This window comes from Oncorhynchus mykiss, chromosome 9, assembly GCF_057628025.1.
Source record: "Oncorhynchus mykiss isolate SJ-2025 chromosome 9, ASM5762802v1, whole genome shotgun sequence".
Taxonomy (NCBI): Eukaryota; Metazoa; Chordata; class Actinopteri; order Salmoniformes; family Salmonidae; genus Oncorhynchus; species Oncorhynchus mykiss.
Genome location: NC_143030.1, coordinates 20,048,207 through 20,075,330, shown reverse-complemented (window position 1 = coordinate 20,075,330; position 27,124 = coordinate 20,048,207). Strand labels below are relative to the sequence as shown.

The window sequence follows — 27,124 nt, the reverse complement described above, 5'->3', positions numbered from 1 at the left end:
ACATAAGACTATCTTCTCTTGAGAGACACGTCTGCCTTTGGCGGCTTCTCTCAATAGCAAGGCTATGCTCACTCAATCTCTCTCTCTCTCTCTCTCTCACTCTTTAGCTCTCTCTCTCTCTCACTATATCTCCCTTTTCTCTCTTTCTTTCTTTCTTTCTCTCTCTCCCTCCCTCATCTCTCTCTCTCCTCTCTGTCCCTCTCTCTCTCCTCTCTCTCTTCCTTCTCTCTCTCCCCCTTCTCTCTCTCTCCCTTCTCTCTCTCTCCCTCCTCTCACCCTCTCTGTCTCTCTTTCCCTCCGTTCTCTTTCTCTTCTCCGAAGTGGTCTGCTCATAAAGTTCCAAAAATATTGTTACCTGTAAAATAACATGACCATTAACCACACAACCAGCAACTAGGAAACACTCCAAAAACCACCAGTATCAGACTGATGAACACAGTGACAGACCCAAAACATGCCCACTCCTCATCGTCTATAACTCTGCAGCTGAGTGAAGGTTTTTTTTCAGAGAACGACTATAGAATGTAACTTGCTTTTCAACTAACATACCGGAAGTCTTTTCTAGAACCGCAGCCCTCATCAAATGATGTCTCTCTCTCTTCTCTGTGTGTTTTGGTGAGTCTAGCTATCTACCAGATAGATGAGGAGGACGTACAGCCAGAGGAAACAGACACAACTCCTAACAGAGATGTCTGGTGGTCCCCTCTCCTGCTTCTCCAAACAGGGAATACTCCTACTCTCTATCCTCCACCATGGTACGTTTTGTGTGGATTATTTACTTTCTCCTCCTCATGTTTTTTACAGTATGTATAACATGTGTATGATAAAGTTATGAATGCAGTTAGCTTTCTCTACCTTCCTTGTTGGTTTTTGAATAGTGTGTGTTGAATGTGGAATGCCTTGTCAGTGATTGGTTGTATACCTCAAAACGCTTACTTTATTACTGTGTGATAACACCTCTGCCTATATTCAGATAAACATGTATGTTTTTTTTCATGAAACACATTCGGTCTGTGCTGGTGTGGTTGGGCCAATAGCTTTTCAAATCAAATCAAATAAAAATGTATTTGTCACACGCGTCGAACACCTTAACGTGAAATGTTTATTTACAAGTGCTTAATCAACAATGCAGAGTTTTAAACAAATAAGTAAGAAAATATTGGCTAAATAAACTAAAGGAAAAATCGTAACAAAATAAAATAACAATAACAAGGCTATATTCAAGGGTACCGAGTCAATGTGCAGGGGAAGTCAGTCAAGGTCATTCAGGTAATATCTACAATTGAAGTTGGAAGTTTACATACACTTATGTTGGAGTCATTAAAACTCGTTTTTCAACCACTCCACAAATGTATTGTTAACAAACTATAGTTTTGGCAAGTCGGTTAGGACATCTACTTTGTGCATGACACAAGTAATTTTTCCAAAAATTGTTTACAGACAGATTCAGTATCACATTTCCAGTGGGTCAGAAGTTTACATACACTAAGTTGACTGTGCCTTTAAACAGCTTGGAAAATTCCAGAAAAGGATGGCATGGCTTTAGAAGCTTCTGATAGGCTGAATGACATCATTTGAGTTAATTGGAGGTGTACCTGTGGATGTATTTCAAGGCCTACCTTCAAACTCAGTGCCTCTTTGGTTGACATCATGGGAAAATCAAAAGAAATCAGCCAAGACCTCAGAAGAACAATTGTAGACCTCCACAAGTCTGGTTCATCGTTGGGAGCAATTTCCAAACGCCTGAAGGTACCACGTTTAGCTGTACAAACAATAGTACGCAAGTATAAACAACATGGGACCACGCAGTCGTCATACCGCTCAGGAAGGAGACGCGTTCTGTCTCCTAGAGATTAACGTACTTTGGTGCAAAAAGTCCAAATCAATCCCAGAACAACAGCAAAGGACCTTGTGAAGATGTTGGAGGAAACGGGTACAAAAGTATCTATATCCACAGTAAAACGAGTCCTATATCGACATAACCTGAAAGGCCACTCAGCAAGGAAGAAGCCACTGCTCCAAAACTGCCATAAAAAAGCCAGACTACGGTTTGCAACTGCACATGGGGACAAAGATCGTACTTTTTGGAGAAATGTCTTCTGGTCTGATGAAACAAAAATAGAACTGTTTGGCCATAATGACCATCGTTATGTTTGGAGGAAAAGGTGAGAGGCTTGCCAACCAAAGAACACCATCCCAACCATGAAGCACAGGGGTGGCAGCATCATGTTGTGGGGGTGCTTTGCAGGGGGGACTGGTGCACTTCACAAAATAGATGGCATCATGAGGAGGGGAAATTATGTGGATATATTAAAGCAACATCTCAAGACATCAGTCAGGAAGTTAACCTTTCTGATCTCCCCATCCCGGATCCGGGTTCGTGAATACAGACTCAAGCTCATTACCATAACGCAACTTTAACTATTCATGAAAATCGCAAATGAAATGAAATAAATATGCCATCTCTCAAGCTTAGCCTTTTGTTAACAACACTGTCATCTCAGATTTTCAAAATATGCTTCTCAACCATTGCAAAACAAGCATTTGTGTAACAGTATTGATGGCTAACGTAGCATTTAGCATTAGCATTCAGCTGGCAACATTTACACAAAAAAACAGAAAAGCATTCAAAAAAATCATTTACCTTTGAAGAACTTCAGATGTTTTCAATGAGGAGACTCTCAGATAGCAAATGTTCAGTTTTTCCTGAAAGATTATTTGTTTAGGACAAATCGCTCCGTTTTCTGCGTCACGTTTAGCTATGAAAAAACCCCTGTATCCAGGATTGTGTAAATCTATCAGCAAGCTCATTAGCATAACACAACGTTAACTATTTATGAAAATCGCAAATGAAATGAAATAAATATGCCATCTCTCAAGCTTAGCCTTTTGTAAACAACACTGTCATCTCAGATTTTCAAAATATGCTTCTCAACCATAGGAAAACAATAATTTGTGTAAAAGTAGCTAGCTAGAGTTAGCATTTCGCGTTAGCATTAGCGTTAGCATCCAGCACGCAACATTAACAAAAACATAAAAGCCTTCAAATAAAATCATTTACCTTTGAAGAACTTCTGATGTTTTCAATGAGGATACTCTCAGTTAGATAGCAGATGCTCAGTTTTTCCAAAAAGATTCCTTGTGTATTAGAAATAGCTCCGTTTTATACATCACATTTGGCTACCAAAAAAATCCATAAATTCAGTCCTCAAAACGCAAACTTTTTTCCAAATTAACTCCATAATATCGACTGAAAACATGGCAAACGTTGTTTAGAATCAATCATCAAGGTGTTTTTCACATATCTCTTCATTGATACATCGTTCTTGGACACATGCTTTCTCCCCTGAATCAAATGGTAAAGTGGAAGCAGCTGGCAATTGCGCACCGAATTCGACGCAGGACACCAGGCGGACACTTGGAAAATGTAGTCTCTTATGGTCAATCTTCCAATGATATGCCTACAAATACGTCACAATGCTGCTAAGACCTTGGGCGAACGACAGAAAGTGTAGGCTCATTCGTTGCGCAATCACAGCCATATAAGGAGAGAATGGAAAACAGAGCTTCAGAAATTCTGCTAATTCCTGGGTGATGCATCATCTTGGTTTCGCCTGTAGAATGAGTTCTGGGGCACTTACAGACAAAATCTTTGCAGATTCTGAAACTTCAGAGTGTTTTCTTTCCAAAACTGTCAAGAATATGCATAGTCGAGCATCTTTTCGTGACAAAATATCGCGCTTAAAACGGGAACGTTTTTTTTCCAAAAATGAAATAGCGCCCCTAGAGCTCTAAGAGGTTAAAGCTTGATCGCAAATGGATATTTCCAAACCACTGCAATGCACTTTTGATGACATTTTCCATCAGTACTCATTGGCGATGCATTGAGTTGAACGCTCATTCGGGCATTTCAGGCTGAATCTTTTTTTTAAACAGCTGTATTAAATCATTACAAATGAACACAATTTTCTAAGTATAATATATAGCAGAATATCACAAGTCTGGGCGTGAAACAGTGCAAAACAGTGAAATCCAGACATTAAATGCTTTAGGGGAAAAATAGTTTAAAAAACTAGCTATACTGAACCAACATGCAACAATTAAAACTATTTTATTGAGTAACAGTTCATTTAAGGTAATCAGTCAATTGAAATACATTTATTAGGCCCTAATCTATGGATTTCACATTGCTACAGATATGCATCTGTTGGTCATAGATCGCTTTAAAAAAAGTAGGGGCGTCGATCAGGAAACCAGTCAGTATTTGGTGTGACCAACCTTTGCCTCATGCAGCACGACACATCTTCCTCGCATAGAGTTAATCAGGCTGTTGATTGTGGCCTGTGGAATGTTGTCCCACTCCTCTTCAATGGCTGTGCGAAGTTACTGGATATTGGAGAGAACTGGAGCACGCTGTCATACACGTTGATCTGGAGCATCCCAAACATGCTCATTGGGTGACATGTCTGGTGAGTATGCAGGCCATGGAAGAACTGAGACATTTTCAGCTTCCTGACTTGTGCACAGATCCTTGAGACATGGGACCGTTCATTATCATTCTGAAACATGATGTGATGGCGGCGGATAAATGGCATGACAATGGGCCTCAGGATCTCGTCACGGTATCTCTGTACATTTAAATTGCAATCGATAAAATGACATTTTGGTCATTGTCCGTAGCTCATGCCTGCCTGCCTATACCATAACCATACCACCACCATGGAGCACTCTGTTCACAACGTTGATGTCAGCAAACAGCTCGCCCACACGACCACTCGTCTGTGATTTTATTGGCGGTTGGATGAACTGCCAAATTCTTTAAGACGGTGTTGGAGGCGGCTTATGGTAGAGAAATGTACATTAAATTCTCTGGCAACAGCTCTGGTGGAGATTCTTGCAGTCAGCATGTCAATTGCACACTCCCTCAAAACATGAGACATCTGTGACATTGTGTGACAAAACTGCACATTTTAGTGTGGCCTTTTATTATCCCCAGTACAAGGTGCACCTGTGTAATGAGCATGCTGTTTAATCAGCTTCTTGATATGCCACACCTGTCAGGTGGATGGATTATCTTGGCTAAGGAGAAATTCTCACTATCAGGGATGTAAACAAATCTGTGCACAATATTTGAGAGAAATAAGCTTTTTGTGCATATGGAAAATGTCTGGGATCTTTTATTTCAACTCATGAAGCATGGGACCAATACTTTACATGTTGCGTTTATATTTTTTTCCATTGTAAATATATTTTGAAAACCTGAAACAACTTTCTATTTTCTTGCTCCCTTTCTACAAAACGTACAAATGTGACCGTTTTTACATATGTAGACACTGGTATTGTGCTACAGATTATGAAAATTAGGATTTAAAAAAGTGGTGGATTTGCCATTTAATATAACATTTAAAAAACGAAATGATACTTTTTTATTTTAAAAATCTACCCGAGACACCAAAAAAAAGCCTTTGGACACGATTCAGTTCCATTTCTATGTTATTATAAATGTGGGCCTGAAGTTGATTCTTTCTTGCCATAGAAATAGTGATTCAGATACAGATCACCTTCACACCTAAAAACTTCAAACACTTCTCAGCACAGAAACTCTGTCAACAGGAAGTGGATTTCAGTTCTTGTCACAATCACTCTCACACACATAGAGATGTATAGAGGACTCATGAGCAAGTTTTAGCATGGGCAGCGCCATTGAGGACTTTTACCATTTTGCAGTAGGCAACTGGGTGGGACTTCCTATGGGTTAAGGAAAGATCACATAACTACATCAGATCATCATTTGGGATCAGCCAATGAATTATACTCAAACATTCCATAACTGCAGGTGGCAGTAAAATTTAAAATGTGTCTTTATACCTGTTCAAACACTCCAGGTGACACTAAACACGCTTTCAGTTTATTTACCAACTCATAGAAGTAGTAGAAGAAGAAGATTGACGACTTCAAAATGGAGATGGCCTCAATGGCGCTGCCCGTGCACACACAGACGCCATAATGGAACGGATACAACGTTGCGATCTCTATACATCTCTATGCTCACACCTTAAAATAGAGCTACACCCCCTCACCCTAACCATTTCCTGCAATTGACGAAGATGTAACGCGTTTTCCAAACGGAAGAAAGCCAGCACTGCTCTGATCAACTTTCTCCATTCAAATATTACCTTTCTAATATAATTATTTCACAATACTGATGATGGATCAGCTCCTAGACAGATATTACCACCTACGGCAGCTAATATTGAGGCGGCAAAGATGTATTATAATGCTTACCCAATGAAAATGCACCCCTCAAAAAATAAAAAATCCTGGGACACATACTCATTGAGAAAAAATTATCAAGAAGAGGGGAATGCAGCAAAATCTGATGAGTAAAGTATTTTGCAAAACTATTTTGAACTTGCAAAAATGCTGCACTTAATAACAATGACTAACACAATTCCAGTCAAAATAGATTGTAAGAAATACGGTAGCCTACCATTATTATTTTGAACCGAACTCCATTTGTTGCCACTATTATGTATCCCAGTGGTTTTTAAACTTTTTTGACCAATGGACCCCCAAAATGTGTGGTACAAAACTTGCGACCATACGTACGCACGTGTACACACCCGAACATGCGCTCACAGTCGCTGCACAAATAAATGTAGTCTGTCATTACAGCCATAAATGGTGATGCATTTTTTTTCAAAAGGCAGTAGACTACAGAAATACTGCAGGTTACACCTGCATTTGGAGATGAAAGTCATTCGTGTTAGCAGCCAATATCAACTAGCGATATCGGCTATCATGTCACTTCTCTGGCGTCCAGAGAAAGAAACCAACCTGTAGCTGAGGTTGCAGGATCGGATGGAAAGCATATTATGTCTGCACCTCCCCATCACTTTGGAGGGCAGCCTGCCTGCAGAGTGGTCGTCGCCAGTCGGGTATCCCTGTTCTTCCTCACAAATAACATAATACATTTAACAGAATATGTTTCATCCTCATCCCATAATGTTGAAGGCAGTGCGATGTTACAGCTGCCTATCTTTAGACATCTAGCCAGTAGCCAGTCAAATACGCCTGTATGAAAAATGAAAATGATCAATCAATTCTGGCAAAGATGAGACAGTAGTAGATTGCTAAACAGTATTTTATACGAATGATAAACGTAGGTCTTCTCTGTTTTTAACAGGCAAAACTGGTTTAAATGAAACTATTTTTTTCTGGTCACTAATCTGGATATGCGCGACCGATTTGGCGTGCCAATGCTGATCAGGTGTCATTGGTCAACAATCAAGACCTGCAACTTTTTGGCTCTGAAGCATAGATAAGATTTGCGGGCAGTGGGTTCAGAAAAACAACAAATAGGCCTAATGTATACCATTTAAAAACAAAAACATTTTCTGGTAAATTAAAAAGCACTTTGGAGACTGGAAGGACAAATGGGGATGTGCTCTGCATGAAATATAGTCAGACATATTACAGCAGTAGACCACAAGTAGCAACATATAACTACGTTGTTTGAACGTGAAATGTAAGTATTTCAATATGATTGAAATAGGCCTGTAGTAACGTTATACATTTTATGTTTTAATGCAGTCATCTCGGTTTTCATTTGAAGCATGTTTTTATAGGTCTCTTGGTTGTATCAATTGCAAAGAAATGGGCAACTTTGTAGTCAAGTTATTTGTGGTCACAGAGACGGATAAACCACGTGATTATATGTTTAGCGGAGACCTTCTGTGTATAAACTGACACGAGAGGGCAAAACAGCATCTAACAACGCATTTAACTGTTCTACAGGTGGTCTGAGGCAGGCGTTAGCTTATGAGCGTTTTCAAGTGTAACGTTAATAGTGGTGATTTTGGGAAACAGCTCGGAGATTCAACTACGCTCCTACGAAGATTCTAACGATGAACTTAACCTTAAAATGTCTGTCTGGCGAGCAGAGTTCTATATATAATGACGAGATGTTCATGTTGCCCTAACAATGAGAGTCTTCTCAAAGGCCGGAAGGCAGTCGACAAGTTAAAAAAAAAAACTGTTGCTGAGCTAGTGTATAGCAGGCAGCTAATTCCTCTATGACATGTCTGTAGAATGTTAAGTCTCGTATTGCCTGAGGTTAATGAAGCTACAGTAACAAGGTGATAATGGGGGATAGCGTGGAAGGCAGAGCTTGTTCCATGAATTATTCATAACAATTTAGGGTCAGCTGATTGATAACTGTGAAACAAACATTCTGCATAATATAGAGAATCTTGAGAACTATTTATTGATCAGCGTTTTTATATGCTCGAAAAATTATCAGATACATCAAAGCGAACAAGAGAAGACCTTTCCTCGAGCTCTGCGAGCGAAACTGAAGGGAAGCCGCAGTCTAAAATTCAAAATTTAACATTGGAGGGGGAGGTTTTCTAACTATGTCAACAGAAGATAGAGCATTGCTTATAAGCATGAGTGACCAGTTAAAAAAGCTGGATGTATTGCCTGGGATACTAGGGGAGTTTGAGGCCTTAAAAACAGGAATGGATTACAGTAATAAAATTATGGAAGAAATACAAGCGAAAAATAAGATATTGAAAACTACCGTGGACTCCCTGAAAGACACTGCAGGGAGGCTACGGTATGATAATAAAACAATGAAATCGGAATTACTTGATCTAAAGTGCATAAGTATGAAGAATAATATTGTTATAATGGGAATAAAGGAGGATGAAAACGAAAACCATCAGTCAACGGAGGAAAAAGTCAAGGACTGTGTTCGAATACCCATACTAACATACTGTATACTACATACTATAAGTTCATTTCAGTATACTGTAAATGAACGGTATCATTTCAGTTGCATGTACTAGAGCTTAGCCTGTCTACCGGAAGTTGATGCTGTTGCTATGCAACCTCTTGCTAGCTTGTTAGCATAATAAATGACCAGCTAAACATTTAACGATTTTCGGGGGGGGTTCGTAAATTCAATATGCAGTGCCAGAGTGCGCTCTGGGCATTCGTAAATCCAGAACGTTGTCAGATTGTAAATTCAAAGCTTTTCGCTCTCGGAGTGTTCAGAGCACACACTGGACACTCTGGCCGAGGAGTAGGATGGCAGTCAAGCACCCAAGCTAACTGGCTTATGTTGGCTCGCTACTTCCAGACACAAATGAGAGAACACCTCACTCTGACCATTTTACTCGCCATAGCAGCGCTGTTTTCATGTTATCCAGAGCTTTGGTGACTGTAACTGTGCTGCTGGAAACAATTTATTGTGCTTTTTTTGCCCATGTTTGCTGACAGCGGCCACATTCAACGGTGTAAGAGAGTTCTCTGAAATCAAAGTAGATTAACCAGAATTAACAGTGTCCATTGAACAGCCAGAATTAACAATGTCCATTGAAACGCACAATGATTATACCACTTAGCTAAAAAGGATGTGAATAATCAAGTCAATAAACGTTGGTTAGTTAATTAGATAGTATAAACTGCCTGGCGAGTTTGATGTATTAGTATCCAACTAATGTTAGGTAACTAGCTAACTTACCGGTACATACTGCTGTAATGCTATGCGGTTCGTAAGGATAGCGTAGCTAACAAATTGTCAGCCAACATAACGTGTAAGGTAACTTATTTGAAAAGTCATTACTTTATTACATTGCTCAACTAGCCACGTCCATTTTGTGAAGAATTGCATTATGGGCCCTAAAAGTATGAAAATAGTACAACATCCGGGAACTTTTGGCATATTAACTATATCCATACTATGACCAATAAGCATACTATATACTCAATTCACAAAAAACAGTTAGATACAATTGTTTTTCAAAGGGCTCACCATTTCGGCGACAGAGGGGAGGGAAGTCCCCGTCCTATCATAGCTATGCTAACTCACTACAAAATGAAAATTGCCTTGTTACAACAGGGTAGGGAACTGAAGAACACCCCGTTCTTTATTAATTAACAATTTCCCCATGAAATAGAGGAGAGACAATGTGACCTGTATCCCACTTTCAAAAGGATCCGAGCAGAGAAGCAGAATGTTCGTCTAGTGGTCAATAAATTGTATCTAAACAACCAAATGGGCTCGAAGATTACAACGTGGCTGTGAGTGATGGCGACCTCCTGCTGAAGTAGTCCCCGATACACATTTGCACGGCATTACACAGTACAATTATGGATTTGTTTGTTATTTACAAAACATTTTTTAGCATGATGGACTCTTTAAAAATATATATGCAGTATGGAACCGTGGACTATGTGGACTTAAAATAAGGTTGAACTCAGTGGCAATTTTAGCATGTAAATCTTGGTCGGGCAAACACAAAAAAAAAAAAAATTGTATGCATGCCAGCAAAGCCACTACACAACACAACACATTAATTGCACTATAACGTGACAAACGGTGCCCACAAACTGTTAGGGCCTACATTAACCTGTCCCAACTGCAAAACCTTCTTTTCAGCACCATGGTGTCACGTTGTGTGAAAGATCAGGACACAGGCGAAGGAATGCGTAATAGCGTTTTTTATTGACCCAAATTGTCTTGTAAAGGCACGGGGAGAAAGACCAAACAAACATGTATACAAAACACAGGGTTGAAACCCAAACAAAAGAGCGAGGAGTACCTTGAATTAATACACGGGGCGAGACCCGTAATACATACATGGAACGAGACCCAAAAACACAAGCGCACAATGATACACCACGGACGAGACCCGTAATCATATATGCACATCCAAACGGCACAAAAGCCAAAACAACACAGCACAGGTACTCACAGGCACAACGGACATTGGAACATTAATCGACAGCCCCAATGGTGAACCCAAGGGCACATTTATACAAATATAAATCAGTCAGGAAAAGGGGACCAGGTGTGCGTATTGACACAGTTCAGTTCCTAGAGGCCGGTGAGGTAGACCTCCGAACGGAAACCGGAGGGATCTGTGTTAGAATAATCAACCATTAAGGGAGACAGCGGGAATGGCCCTTCTTATGCCGCCACAACTGGTCTGTCCTGACGCCGCCTGAACTGGTCCTTCCAACGCTGCAGCAACTTCCACAGCTGCAACGGGTCCTGATCGACCCACACTGGTGCGTCGGGGAGGGGGAATACTGTCACGGATCCCTCCGCTACTGTTGCTTTTTCCATGCACCAGGTTTGGAGGTCTAAGTCACCGGCCTCTAGGAACTGAACTGTGACATTACGCACACCTGGTCCCCATTTCATCACTGATTTATTGTTCCAATGTCCGTTGGTCGTGTGAGCAACCTGTGCCTTGTTGTTTTGGCTTTCGTGGCGCTTGTATTGTGCAGATGTTTTCGGGTCTACATTGAATAACAATGTACTCCTCGCTCTTGTGTTTGGGTCTCAACCCGGTGTTTTATATACGTGTTTGTTTGGTCTTCGTCCCCGTGCCTTTACATGGCACGCTGTAATTTGGGTGTATTAAAAAACCCTATTACGCATTCCTGAGCCTGTCCCCCGGTCCTTTATACCAACGTGACACATGGAGTGAATCCTTACCACCGCTACACCTGGCTATCAATAAAGCCTGATCTGGCAGCAAAACAGTTCATTCTGACTTGCTTAAAGAACTCTTGAACTCCTTCAAGACTGTTGGAAAAGCATTCCTCATGAAGCTGGTTGAGAGAATGCCAAGAGTGTGCAAAGCTGTCATCAAGGCAAAGGGTGGCTACTTTGAAGAATCTCAAATATAAAATATTTTTTGATTTGTGTAACACTTTTTTGGTTACTACATGATTCCATAGTATTGATGTCTTCACCATTATTCTGCAATGTAGAAAACAGTAAAAATAAAGAAAGACCCTTGAATGAGTAGGTGTGTCCAAACGTTTGACTGGTACTGATATAATAATATCATTGATACATTACTGATTATACTAATATATATATATATATATATATATATATATATATATACGTATATAGTAAGATAGTTGAAAAGGTTTCAAGTGGTCTTCAATGGACAAATAAATGGTGCACCGAAAGGAAATTCATTATTGAGGACAGAAGAACGGTTAGGATAAATAATACATTGGAACACAGTTTCATGTCGTAGCCTGGTTTGTTTTTGGTGTTTTATCCCTCGCTGAAAGAACAGGTGCAAACTATTCCTCTCTGTTTAGGGATCTGGGCTGAAGTCCCTCCGAAGGACCTGTATGGATTGAGGGGGGGTTCGGTGTGCCTGGCTGTAGCAGAACCACCGCAGGAGCCTGGAAGACAAAGTTGGAAGGTCAATAGTACCATAATAGTTTCTGACAGAAAGGTCTCTCCTAAATACCAGGAGAAAGTGGAGTATAATCCACTGAACTACTCTCTGTGCATTAAGAATCTGAGTGAAAAAGACAGAGGAACTTACATTGCAACCTATGAGAAAAATTGGGAAGAGTTGACTACTACATACAGACTAACAGTACAGGGTGAGTTTGCTGCACGAAAGTCCACGATAGGCAGTTATCAGCTTTTTTCTCATAGTTTGATTTAATTGTCTATGACTGTAGTGTTATTGACAACATTTTACATTTAATCATTTGTTAGACGTTGGAGAATGATTTTACAACTCTCTTTTTCTCTCTCCTGGTTGATCAGAGCCTATATCCAAGGTGGTGATCCAGAAGGAGATCACGCTGTTGGCCAACCAGTCCTGTTCAGTGTGGTTGATGTGCAACGTTTCAGTCTGCTCCAACATCTCCTACACCTGGGAGAGAGGGAAGGAAACATACAGGGACGACCAGCAGATACACTTCTCTCTGTCACCAGCAGACGGAGACATCAGTGTAACCTGCACTGCCTCCAACACAGTCAGTGAGAAATCTGCCTCTACAACAGTAAAGTGTAGTAATGACACAACCATCCCAGGTAACTAGATATAATAATAATCCACTCCATACACTTTTCAGTGTGCTGATAAGCTTATCTTATCAAATATAATGTAATATTCTCTTAATATTCTGTTAGACATGTTTTAGAGCTTAATATACAGTCACCTCCAAAAGTATTGGCTCCCTTGATAAAGATGATAAATACTGAGCATATAGTGTATGCTCAAAAAAACACAAAGGCTCAGAGAAAGAGATTTTGTTTAACAATTAATCATTTATTTTCTCAAAAAGATACTGTAGGTGCCAACATTATTGGCACCCCTTTTTTCAATACTCCTGCACCCTCCTTTGCGATGATGTAATGTTGCCTACCCTTACCACCTGGGGTTGGCCTGTCAGGAAGTCCATGATCCAGTTGCAGAGGGAGGTTAAGTTCCAGGGTTAAAAGTTCTGTGATGATCTTGGAGGGGACTATGGTGTGAACAACATTCTCACATAGGTATTTGTTTTATCTACAGTACCAGCCAAAAGTTTGGACACACCTACACATTCAAGTTTTTTTCTTTATTTTTACTATTTTCTACTTTGTAGAATAACAGTGAAGACATCAAAACTATGAAATAACACATATGGAATCATGTAGTAACCAAAAAAAGTGTTAAAGAAATCAAAATATATTTTATATTTGAGATTCTTCAAAGTTGCCACCCTTTGCCTGGATGGCAGCTTTGCACAATTTGCATTCTCTCAACCAGCTTCGTGAGGAATGCTTTTCAACAGTCTTGAGGGAGTACCCACATATGCTGAGCACTTGTTGGCTGCTTTTCCTTCACTCTGCGGTCCAACTCATTCCACACCATCTCAATTGGATTGAGGTCAGGTGATTGTGGAGGCCAGGTCATCTGATGCAGCACTCCATCACTCTCCTTCTTGGTCAAATAGTCCTTACACAGCCTGGAGGCGTGTTGGGTCAATGTCCTGTTGAAAACAAATGATAGTCACACTAAGCGCAAACCAGATCTGATGGCGTTTCGCTGCAGAATGCTGTGGTAGCCATGTTGGTTAAGTGTGCCTTGAATTCTAAATAAATCACTGACAGTGTCACCAGCAAAGCACCGCCACACCATCACACCTCCACATCCATGTTTCACAGTGGGAACCACACATGCAGAGATCATCCGTTCACCTACTCTGTGTCTCATGAAGACACGGCGGTTGGAACCAAAAATCTCAAATTTTGACTCATCAGACAAAAGGTCAGATTTCTCATGTTTGTTGGCCCAAGCAAATCTAAGGGCCTCCTGAGTGGCGCAGTGGTCTAAGGCACTGCATCGCAGTGCTAACTGTGCCACTAGAAAACCTGGTCAGAGTCCAGACCCTTGGGATGTCCGGGTTAGGGGAGGGTTTGGCTGGCAGAGATATTACTGTCCCATCGTGCACTAGCGACTCTTGTGGTGGGCTGAGTGCAATCCATGCTGACATGGTTGCCAGGTGTACGGCATTTCCTCCAACACATTGGTGCGGCTGGCTTCCGGGTTAAGGGGACGTTGTGTCAAGAAGCAGTGCGGCTATGCTGAGTTGTGTTTCGGAGGACACATGGCTCTCAACCTTCACCTCTCCTGAGCCCTTACGGGAGTTGTAGCGATGGGACAGGACTGTAACTACAAATTGGGGGGGTAAAAATAAGTCTCTTCTTATTGGTGTTGTTTATTAGTTGTTTCTTTGCAGCAATTTGACCATGAAGGCCAGATTCATGCAGTCTCCTCTGAACAGTTGATGTTGAGATGTCTGAACTCAGTGAAGCATTTATTTGGGCTGCAATCTGAGCTGCAGTTAACTCTAATGAACTTATCCTCTGCAGCAGAGGTAACGCTGGGTCTTCCTTTCCTGTGGCAGTCCTCATGAGAGCCAGTTTTTATGACTGCACTTGAAGAAACTTTCAAAGTTCTTGACATTTTCCGGATTGACTGACCTTCATGTCTTAAAGTAATGGACTGTTGTTTCTCTTTGTTTATTTGAGCTGTTCTTGCCATAATATGGACTTGGTCTTTTACCAAATAGAGCCATCTTTTGTATACCATCCCTACCTTGTCACAACACAACTGATGGGCTCAAACGCATTAAGAATGAAAGAAATTCCACAAATTAACTTTTAACAAGGCACTCCTGTTAATTGAAATGCATTCCAGGTGACTACCTCATGAAGCTGGTTGAGAGAATGCCAAGAGTTTGCAAAGCTGTCATCAAGGCAAAGGGCGGCTACTTTGAAGAATCTCAAATATAAAATATATTTTGATTTTGTTTAAAAACATGATTCCATATGTGTTATTTCATGGTTTTAATGTCTTCACTATTATTCTACAATTTAAGAAAATAGTACAAATAAAGAAAAACCCTTGAATGAGGAGGTGTAGGTGTGTCTAAACTTTTGACTGGTACTAGTGCACAGAAAGGAAATTAATTATTGAGGACAGAAGAAATAAGTAAAATAACAGTTAGGAGAAATAATACATTGGAACACAGTTTCATGTCGTAGCCTGGTTTGTTTTTGGTGTTTTTTCCCTCACTGAAAAAACAGGTGTGAACTTTTTTCTGGTACTGTAGGTGTTATTTTTTATTTTACCTAATTTTAACGAGGCAAATACGTTAAGAACAAATTCTTATTTACAATGACGGTCTAGGAACAGTGGGTTACCTGCCTTGTTCGGGGAAAGAATGACCGATTTTTACATTTTCAGCTCGGGGATTCGATCTAGCAAACTTTCTGTTACTGGCCCAATGCACTAATCACTAGGCTACCTGCCGTGGATGAGAGAAGTACGGAGTGCAATTGAGAATGCATCATCTATGGATCTGCAAATTGGAGTGGGTCTAGGGTGTCTGGGATGATGGAGTTGATGTGTGCCATAACCAGCCTTTCAAAGTACTTCATGATTAAAACCTGGTTGCCTCTGCCAGGACATGTACCACAAAATCAACATTTTGCAATGGCCATCTCAGTCTCTGAACCCCATTGAAAACCTGTGGTTTGAATTGAAGAGGACGGTCCATAGGCGCAGACGAAGGATATCATGAATCTGAGGCCTCCCAAGTGGCGCAGCAGTCTAAGGCACTGCAGTGCTTGAGGCGTCACTACAGATCCGGTTTGATCCCGGGCTAGGTCGCAGCCGACCCATGAGGCGACACACAATTGGCCCAGCGTTGTCCGGGTTAGGGGATGTCCTTGTCCCATCGCGCTCTAGCAACTCCTGTGGTGGGCCGGGTGCATAAACGCTGACACAGTACAGTACAGTACAGTGTTTCCTCTGACACATTGGTGCGGCTGGATTCCGGGTTAAGCGGGCAAGTGTGTCAAGAAGCAGTGCGGCTTGGCAGGGTTGTCTTTTGGAGGACGCATGGCTCTCGACCTTCGCTTCTCCCGAGTCCGCACGGGAGTTGCAGTGATGGGATTAGACTGTAACTACCAATTGGATATCATGAAATTGGGGAGAATTTTGTTTTTGTTTTATTAAAAAAGGCTCAGTGTCGTTATCTTCGCAAGGGAAGGGTGCTGGAGTATTTAAAACAGGGATGTCGATCATTTTGACACCTATCTTTTTGAGAAGAAAATGTTTACTGAGCAAATGTGTTAGTATAAAATAATATAATTTCCCAAATAGTTTTGAGCATACAATATAGCTCAGTATTTGAATGATTCATTTCAGTCTTTTTTTGCTCATCTTTATCAAGAGTTCAAATCATTTTGGTGGTGACTGTATACTCTATGGTCTAATAGCATAACATTGATATGGGTGTTATTATTGACAGGGCTGGTGTGGTGTATCATCTGCATTGTAGTGGTGTTGACCCTCATTGTAGCGGTGGCAGTGTATTGCTGCAGGGGCAGCCGTAACACGGGTATGTACTGCACAGGGCCCTCAACTTTATGAACTAACATTTCAGATGGCTCTGCAAGTATTCTGAGGATGATTATGATGTTGAATAATTAGAGACTTTTGGCCTTGGAATATTAAGGAAATTGGAAAAAGAGAGAGGAGCCTCATAAGTGTCTCATTTATCCTGTTTATGTTTGTGGATATCCTGTTTAGTATCGATCTGATTGGTTGATATTTTGTTCTTGTCAGACACAGTACATCAAAATGACAAGACAATATATGCGGATGTTATGGGCAGTACAATAAATAAAGATGTAAGTATGCATTGCCGTTATGTATCTGAATTTGTGTAAGCCCATGTATGTGTAGCCAACTGTAATTTCTGTTGCTGTGTATTTTCTGCACATGTGCAGTATTTTTATGTTTTGTGCAATGTTCATCCATTGTGTTTATGGGTTTAAGTACCTATTTCTGTTTTTATTCCAGACAAGAGGGACAGTGGATGATCTGGCTGAACCAAGACTGAACAAGGTGAGAGCGAGGCATGAATGGTCATATCTGATATCGTTGAGCAAAAATCTAACAAAACAGTCTATGAGGGAATGGCAGGCCATGTAGACTACTTTGGAAATGGTCTACCTTTCATGATGCTGAAACAGTTTCTTCTTGGTTGTCTGTCACATTTAGCCGCAGACTCTGTACGACGAGATCAAAGTTGGACGCCCAAAAGCGCCCTCTTCTGCCTACCAGGAAGTACTTGTGAGCTGAGCAGGATGTGTTCATAGGATGGGCCTTATATCTCTGCATCATCTGCATCCAAGGCTACAGTCTGTAGATGGATGTTACTGTTAACTTTTATCACGACTTGCACATTTCTGACATTTGCTGCTTATTTTTTATCATGATTGCAATCTTCTCCCTTTATTATTCCTCATATACAGTGGGGCAAAACAGTATTTAGTCAGCCACCAATTGTGCAAGTTCTCACACTTAAAAAGATGAGAGGCCTGTAATTTTCATCATAGGTACACTTCAACTATGACAGACAAAATGAGTAAAAAAATCCAGAAAATCACATTGTAGGATTTTTTATTAATTCATTTGCAAAATATGGTGGAAAATAAGTATTCGGTCAATAACAAAAGTTTATCTCAATACTTTGTTGTATACCCTTTGTTGGCAATGACAGAGGTCAAACGTTTTCTGTAAGTCTCCACAAGGTTTTCACACACTGTTGCTGGTATTTTGGCCCATTCCTCCATGCAGATCTCCTCTAGAGCAGTGATGTTTTGGGGCTGTTGCTGGGCAACACGGACTTTCAACTCCCTCCAAAGATTTTCTATGGAAATGAGATCTGGAGACTGGCTAGGCCACTCCAGGACCTTGAAATGCTTCTTACAAAGCCACTCCTTCGTTGCCCGGGCGGTGTGTTTGGGATCATTGTCATGCTGAAAGACCCAGCCACGTTTCATCCAGAAAATCACATTGTAGGATTTTTTATTAATTCATTTGCAAAATATGGTGGAAAATAAGTATTCGGTCAATAACAAAAGTTTATCTCAATACTTTGTTGTATACCCTTTGTTGGCAATGACAGAGGTCAAACGTTTTCTGTAAGTCTCCACAAGGTTTTCACACACTGTTGCTGGTATTTTGGCCCATTCCTCCATGCAGATCTCCTCTAGAGCAGTGATGTTTTGGGGCTGTTGCTGGGCAACACGGACTTTCAACTCCCTCCAAAGATTTTCTATGGAAATGAGATCTGGAGACTGGCTAGGCCACTCCAGGACCTTGAAATGCTTCTTACAAAGCCACTCCTTCGTTGCCCGGGCGGTGTGTTTGGGATCATTGTCATGCTGAAAGACCCAGCCACGTTTCATCCAGAAAATCACATTGTAGGATTTTTTATTAATTCATTTGCAAAATATGGTGGAAAATAAGTATTCGGTCAATAACAAAAGTTTATCTCAATACTTTGTTGTATACCCTTTGTTGGCAATGACAGAGGTCAAACGTTTTCTGTAAGTCTCCACAAGGTTTTCACACACTGTTGCTGGTATTTTGGCCCATTCCTCCATGCAGATCTCCTCTAGAGCAGTGATGTTTTGGGGCTGTTGCTGGGCAACACGGACTTTCAACTCCCTCCAAAGATTTTCTATGGAAATGAGATCTGGAGACTGGCTAGGCCACTCCAGGACCTTGAAATGCTTCTTACAAAGCCACTCCTTCGCTGCCCGGGCGGTGTGTTTGGGATCATTGTCATGCTGAAAGACCCAGCCACGTTTCATCTTCAATGCCCTTGCTGATGGAAGGAGGTTTTCACTCAAAATCTCACGATACATGGCCCCAATCACTCTTTCCTTTACACGGATCAGTCGTCCTGGTCCCTTTGCAGAAAAACAGCCCCAAAGCATGATGTTTCCACCCCCATGCTTCACAGTAGGTATGGTGTTCTTTGGATGCAACTCAGCATTCTTTGTCCTCCAAACACGACGAGTTGAGTTTTTACCAAAAAGTTATATTTTGGTTTCATCTGACCATATGACATTCTCCCAATCTTCTTCTGGATCATCCAAATGCTCTCTAGCAAACTTCATTCTCTCTGCTATAATTCTGTGGCGATCCTAACTGACCTAAGACAGGGAATTTTTACTTGGATTAAATGTCAGGAATTGTGAAAAACTAAGGTGTATGTAACCTTCCGACTTCAACTGTATCTCCTGTAGGCCACCATCAGGGCAGCCAGGAGACGGACTGCAGCCACATCTGTACTGACCCCCTGTACAGGAGAGGGAGGGTCAAAGGTCAGGCTCAGGTCAGGCATGTGATCTGGTGTAACAGGGAAACACTGAGGGAGAATTGTTTTTATTTTACCTTTATTTGTACAGGTTTTTCTCTTTTCCAAGAGAGACCTGGTCCAATAGCAGCAGAGGGAACAACTTTTCAGACAAAACAACTAACATACACTAACACAACATTAAACAAAACTATAAACACACATACAGTACAACAAAAACATTGTACATTAAAAACACAAACGTCTTGACTAAAAACAGCTGGTCTAAAAACAATTACACTCTTCTATGATATATACATCGATCAAGTGTTTAAACTCCACCAACGAAACTAGATCATTACATTTTAAAATGTTCATGACAGAATTCCAGGACCACGGAGCTAAGTAACTAAAACTATTTCTACCATGTCCTGTTCTAATTTTTGCTACTATTAGAAGCAAATCAGAATGGGACCGTAATTGATATTTATTTACTGACCTGACTAAAAAAAGAACAGAGATCAAATTATTATTAAATTATAGAGACACATTTTATTCATACTAAATGTATACATAACATTGCATTTCTGATTTACTGAACAATAATTGTTGTCTGAGAAAAATAAATGCTGTTTAAAACTTGAAATAATATAATTTAAAGTACATTTTGTGTCATACTTACTTCTCAGCAGTCACTGGGCCTGTTGTTGAGGAAGCTGGAGAGGGAGGGGTCAGGTTGTTGGTGGACAGGTCAATGTCAAAGTAATGACACAACCTCTTGTGAGGACAGAACACTAAAGCCCTGTATCCTGTATTAATGAATTCATTCATTAATGTCAAGAATCACAGTAGAAAGGTCGTATCACGGAGGTTATAGAGTCACCCAAGCTCATCAAACTCAAAGTTACCTCAATGGTGCCCCCACCCTGGGTAGTCCATCCATTCAGAGGCAGACACCTGTATCCAATACCTGTTTAGCCCAGTACACCTGTTTCCAGAGGCGTCATGCCCATAAGGAGCACAGGGGCATGTGCCTCCTCAGATTTGTCTTGTAAGAAAATGTAATAATAATAATAATTCCATGTTTTTGTTGTTTCTCTGTAATACTACTAGCCACCTAGCAATTTTATGAAGTTGACTTCAGCTAGCCCAGGTATGTTTCCAACCTGATAACTAGTTAAGAAGCTAGCTGCTTTTAGCAACACTAGTAGCCTATTTACACAATAGAATTGCTATTAGCTTGCAAAAAAACAGCATAGTCCGCCGAAAGCCAGAATTGAAATACAATTACATTTCAACTTTCTCTTCCAGTTGTTCATAGGGTTGGTCCTTACATACGGGGAAATTTAGAAAAAACATCTCATAGAACATCAATTAAACAGACTTTCCAAACGTGGGTCTGTTCTACCCCTCGTACCCCTGCACATCGACTCAGTACTGGTACTCCCTGTATATAGCCATGTTATTACCTCGTACCCCCGCACCGACTCAGTACAGGTACTCCCTGTATATAGCCATGTTATTACCTCGTACCCCCGCACCGACTCAGTACTGGTACTCCCTGTATATAGCCATGTTATTACCTCATACCCCTGCACCGACTCAGTACTGGTACTCCCTGAATATAGCCATGTTATTACCTCGTACCCCTGCACCGACTCAGTACTGGTACTCCCTGTATATAGCCATGTTATTACCTCGTACCCCTGCACCGACTCAGTACTGGTACTCCCTGTATATAGCCATGTTATTACCTCGTACCCCCGCACCGACTCAGTACTGGTACTCCCTGTATATAGCCATGTTATTACCTCGTACCCCCGCACCGACTCAGTACTGGTACTCCCTGTATATAGCCATGTTATTACCTCGTACCCCCGCACCGACTCAGTACTGGTACTCCCTGTATATAGCCATGTTATTACCTCATACCCCCGCACCGACTCAGTACTGGTACTCCCTGTATATAGCCATGTTATTACCTCGTACCCCCGCACCGACTCAGTACTGGTACTCCCTGTATATAGCCATGTTATTACCTCGTACCCCCGCACCGACTCAGTACAGGTACTCCCTGTATATAGCCATGTTATTACCTCGTACCCCTGCACCGACTGGTACTCCCTGTATATAGCCATGTTATTACCTCGTACCCCTGCACAGACTCAGTACTGGTACTCCCTGTATATAGCCATGTTATTACCTCGTACCCCCGCACGACTCAGTACTGGTACTCCCTGTATATAGCCATGTTATTACCTCGTACCCCTGCACCGACTGGTACTCCCTGTATATAGCCATGTTATTACCTCGTACCCCCGCACCGACTCAGTACTGGTACTCCCTGTATATAGCCATGTTATTACCTCGTACCCCCGCACCGACTCAGTACTGGTACTCCCTGTATATAGCCATGTTATTACCTCGTACCCCTGCACCGACTGGTACTCCCTGTATATAGCCATGTTATTACCTCGTACCCCTGCACAGACTCAGTACTGGTACTCCCTGTATATAGCCATGTTATTACCTCGTACCCCCGCACCGACTCAGTACAGGTACTCCCTGTATATAGCCATGTTATTACCTCGTACCCCTGCACCGACTCAGTACTGGTACTCCCTGTATATAGCCATGTTATTACCTCGTACCCCTGCACCGACTCAGTACTGGTACTCCCTGTATATAGCCATGTTATTACCTCGTACCCCTGCACCGACTCAGTACTGGTACTCCCTGTATATAGCCATGTTATTACCTCGTACCCCCGCACCGACTCAGTACAGGTACTCCCTGTATATAGCCATGTTATTACCTCGTACCCCTGCACCGACTCAGTACTGGTACTTCCTGTATATAGCCATGTTATTTTTACTTTAACTCTGCATTGTTGGAAAAGGACCCATAAGTAGGTATTTCACTGTTAGTCTACACCTGTATTTACGAAGCATGTGACATAACATTTGATTGTATTTTTTATTTGATTTGTAGACCCACCTCTTCTCCTCTTACCTCATGTTAAAATAAAAGTCCTGCCAATGCGCCATACCTGCAAAAAAAGCTAGAGAAACTGTATGGGTCTTCAAAATTCTGTTTAATTATATGTTCCATTAGATGTTTTTTTTGTCTCAAGTTCCCATAAGGAGCAAGCCTAAAGACAATCAACAGAGTAAATTGAAATGTAATTGTAACTTCTCGCATCCAGGGGAACTATTACGTTTTTTTTGCAATATAATTCCAAGAAATGCTATATAAATGTGTAGTAATTCCTAGCGTTGCTAAAAGCAGCTACCAACAAGCCATTTCAGCCCATCAATCAAATTAGAGTAGCTAGCTTGTCTAATGAGCTTATCTGGCATGCTGGCTGGCAAGGTTTGTAGACTTCAGAAAAGCAAGCAATAGCTAGATATACTGAAAACTCACATTCCATCAGTCAGGAGGATACAGGCAGCTCAAGAGGTATGCTTAGATATGCAGAATAGACATAATGTATTTTTAAATACAAAATTCTCCAACTTATCCCCCCTCTGGACCACCCCCTACTTTGTGCCCCCTCAGATTTTTGGGGTGCGTGAAACCCCTGCCTGGGCCTTCAACAACAACCCACTACAGAGTCACTGACAGAGAGGGAGACATTCTGACAGAGAGGGAGACATTCTGACAGAGAGGATGACATTCTGACAGAGAGGATGACATTCTGACAGAGATGATGACATTCTGACAGAGATGATGACATTCTGACAAAGGATGACATTCTGACAGAGAGGGAGACATTCTGACAGAGAGGATGACATTCTGACAGAGGATGACATTCTGACAGAGAGGATGACATTCTGACAGAGAGGATGACATTCTGACAGAGAGGATGACATTCTGACAGAGAGGATGACATTCTGACAGAGAGGGAGACATTCTGACAGAGAGGGAGACATTCTGACAGAGAGGGAGACATTCTGACAGAGAGGGAGACATTCTGACAAGAATATGTACTTGCACACAAAAACACACACTGACCTCCCTGCTCAGGTTAGAAAAGAAGCATCATCTGTCTAAACGGTACATCTCTACACTCCAGTCTTCTTTTACAGTCTCTCTCTCATTGTCCTCTTTCCAACACTCAGTCTACAGGAAAACACAGTGAGAAAAGTGAGGGGTGGGAAGAGAAAGAAGAGTGGTGGAGAGGATATGGAGAGACAATGAGAAGAAGGAAAGAGAATATGAAAGATTGTCAGAACAGAAGCGAGGACAGGATAGAGATAAAACAAAGTGAATGAGACCAGAAGACTCACCCTGTTTATCAGAGGTTTATAAATAAGACACTATCCAGAACAGTCTGGCACTCCCCCTTGTGGAGGTGGAGATAATGACACCCTAAACCACAGACAGACAACACAAGTCACACAGAGAACACAAGTCAGACAGAGAGTGAGATGGAGGAAGAGAACACAACCCTTGGGTTGTGCCGTGGCAGAGATCTTTGTGGGCTATACTCGGCCTTGTCTCAGGATGGTAAGTTGGTGGTTGAAGATATCCCTCTAGTGGTGTGGGGGCTGTGCTTTGGCAAAGTGGGTGGGGTTATATCCTTCCTGTTTGGCCCTGTCCGGGGGTATCATCGGTTGGGGCCACAGTGTCTCCTGACCCCTCCTGTCTCAGCCTCCAGTATTTATGCTGCAGTAGTTTATGTGTCGGGGGGGCTAGGGTCAGTTTGTTATATCTGGAGTACTTATCCTGTCTTATCAGGTGTCCTGAGTGAATTTAGGTATGCTCTTTTTAATTCTCTCTTTCTCTCTCTCGGAGGACCTGAGCCCTAGGACCATGTCTCAGGACTACCTGGCATGATAACTCCTTGCTGTCCCCAGTCCACCTGGCCGTGCTGCTGCTCCAGTTTCAACTGTTCTGCCTGTGATTATTATTATTTCACCATGCTGGTCATTTATGAACATTTGAACATCTTGACCATGTTCTGTTATAATCTCCACCCGGCACAGCCAGAAGAGGACTGGCCACCCCACATAACCTGGTTTCTTCCTAGGTTTTGGCCTTTCTAGGGAGTTTTTCCTAGCCACCGTTCTTCTACACCTGCATTGCTTGCTGTTTGGGGTTTTAGGCTGAGTTTCTGTACAGCACTTTGAGATATCAGCTGATGTACGAAGAGCTATATAAATACATTTGATTTGATTTTGAACAGATATAGAAAACATTGAGGAATGAAGAAACTTTGCTGTAAGGAATGATGAGTGGGATATTCATATAAACATACATCTCACTCTCTCCTCAGTCCCAGGCTCTGTGTCAGAATACAGTACCTTTCCCATGCAGAAGAAAGAGGAGGAGTTGTCATGACAGGACGACAGCGATCCAAACATTCCTCCCTCACCTACAAGCACACAAAAGATACACACATTAAACTTACTACAGACACAAACCAGATATATATACATTCTCTCAAAAACATCTTACTGCTAAGGGAAAATCAAATGCTTTGAGGCTACCCAAAGTGATGACCTAGCTACAGTTAAAGTAACACTATGTATGTAGCAATATAACTTATTAAATATTAAAGCATTAGACCTCTCACTAAAGGCTTAAGTCATACAAAAGTTGTACTTAAATCCGAACTGGTAATAATGACACAAAAAAAGTGACTCTATACTCAGTACTTTGTTGAAGCACCTTTGGCAGCAATTGCAGCCTTGAGTCTAATTGGGTATGACGCTACAAGCTTGGCACACCTGTATTTGGGGAGTTTCTCCCATTCTTCTCTGCAGATCCTCTCAAGCTCTGTCAGGTTGGGTGAGGAACATCTCTACAGAGCTGTTCGATTGGGTTCAAGTCCGGGCTCTGGCTGGGCCACTCAAGGACATTCAGAGACTCGTCCCAAAACCACTCCTGCGTTGTCTTGGCTGTGTGCTCAGGGTCGTTGTCCTGTTGGAAGGTGAAACTTCACCCCAGTCAGAGCTCTGGAGCAGGTTTTCATCAAGCATCTCTCTGTACTTTGCTCCGTTCATCTTTCCCTTGATCCTGACTAGTCTCCCAGTCCCTGCTGCTGAAAAACATCCCCACAGCAGATGCTGCCACCACCATGCTTCACCGTACGGACGGTGCCAGGTTTCCTCCAGATGTGATGCTTGGCATTCAGGCCAAAGAGTTCCATCTTGGTTTTATCAGACCAGAGAATCTTGTTTATCATGGTCTGAGAGTCCTTTAGGTGCCTTTTGGCAAACCCCAAGTGGGCTGTCATGTGCCTTTTATCTGGCCACTCTACCATAAAGGCCTGATTGGTAGAGTACTTCTGGAAGGTTCTCCCATCTCCAGAGGAATCTGGAACTCTATCAGAGTGACCATGGGTTTCCTGACCAAGGCCCTTCTCCCGATTGCTCAGTCTGGCAGGGCAGCCAGCTCTAGGAAGAGTCTTGGTTGTTCCAAACTGCTTCCATTTAAGAATGACGGAGGCCACTGTGTTCTGAGGACCTTCAATGCTGCAGACATTTTTTGGAACCCTTCCCCAGATCTGTGCCGAGACACAATCCTGTCTTGGAGCTCTACGGACAATTCCTACGACCTCGTGGCTTGGATTTTGCTCTGAGATGCACTGTCAACTGTCGGGCCTTATGGAGACAGGTGTGTGCCTTTCATGTCCAATCAATTGAATTTACCACAGGTGGAAACAGGATGCACCTGAGCTCAATTTCGAGTCTGATAGCAAAGGGTCTGAATACTTATGCAGAGCGAGAGAGAGAGAGAGAGAGAACAAAGTGTGAGAATGTTGTGAAAACATTAATGAACCTCAGTACTATCCGCCAAATGTGAATAGTAAGACCACACAAGCATTTCATGAAAGAGTATATGAGTATGGTGTGACTGTGGTATTTCAGGAGGGTGAAGGCCAGTGGTGTAGTGCTATTTTTTTAAGGTGAGGTAGTGCAAAACCCTTTTTAATTACATAATTTCCTCAATCAAAGTTTGTACCGACAGTTGTTGAATAGCCTATTATTATAGAATGTGCATAAAATGCATCCTCTAATTGCAATGTCTACCTATGCCCAGACATATTGTCTCAAGAAAATGTAATATTTTTAATACCCTCAACCACCAAGTTAAGCATAGGCTACCTAATGTCACAACCTGGTCTCAGAGTCATTTGTATTATTCTCTATGTAACTCCGAGACACTCCTTTTAGTATGATATATTACGAATTACAATTCGCATTATATGTTACGAATTTGCTAAACATACAATATGTTATGAATTTGCGAAACATATGATATCTTACAAATTGTGGCTAGGTGGCTAACGGGTAAGGGGTTAGGGTTAAGATTAAGAGTTAGGTTAAAGGGTTAAGGTCAGGGTTAGAGGAAAGTTTAGCTAATAGGGTTAAGGATAGGGTATAATAGAATGTGAGTATAGATGGCAGGGTCAGCCCATACCAGGTTCTCAAGTGGTCCTCCCGGCTCAGGGTCAGTAGAGACCAGGGCTGCAGTCCAAACACGTTATTTTTACCCCCTCAGCCCTTGCGCTATCCACTTTCCCTCTGGGGATTCCACGCCGAAACCGGATGCAGTTTGATTGCCATCTTAAGTGGATGTCCAATTCACTAACGTTGCCCCCCTCGGACCTCAATTTAGCTCGAGGGAGCGAGTGAAT

The 27,124-nt window shown here is 41.7% G+C and overlaps 2 protein-coding genes and 1 long non-coding RNA gene across 4 annotated transcripts in view; 1 reads left to right on the top strand and 2 right to left on the bottom strand.

Annotated features, from left to right (window-relative positions):
• LOC149980822 (ciliated left-right organizer metallopeptidase-like) overlaps positions 1–27,124 on the bottom strand; it is an 81,663-nt gene that overhangs the window by 51,034 nt on the left and 3,505 nt on the right. The window contains 1 exon segment of the mRNA XM_090185690.1: positions 26,908–26,954. Coding sequence (XP_090041816.1) covers positions 26,908–26,954 — 47 coding nt within the window.
• On the bottom strand, positions 315–3,756 carry LOC149980823 (uncharacterized). Its single transcript, XR_016483143.1, has 2 exons — positions 3,062–3,756; positions 315–2,706 (listed from the first exon to the last, which is right to left on the bottom strand). It is a non-coding gene; the product is annotated as an uncharacterized LOC149980823 (long non-coding RNA).
• Positions 512–20,125, top strand: LOC110531638 (SLAM family member 5). Of its 2 annotated transcripts, none has more exons than XM_021614950.3 (7): positions 512–755; positions 12,133–12,426; positions 12,596–12,865; positions 16,636–16,725; positions 16,953–17,017; positions 17,190–17,234; positions 17,391–20,125. In XM_021614950.3, exons 1-7 carry the CDS (start codon positions 641–643, stop codon positions 17,469–17,471), a joined length of 960 nt encoding a protein of 319 aa, XP_021470625.3. In that variant the 5' UTR covers positions 512–640; the 3' UTR covers positions 17,472–20,125. The 2 variants fall into 2 exon arrangements, with proteins under 2 accessions (XP_021470625.3, XP_021470626.3); XM_021614951.3 differs by having other exon boundaries at positions 582–755; positions 16,959–17,017.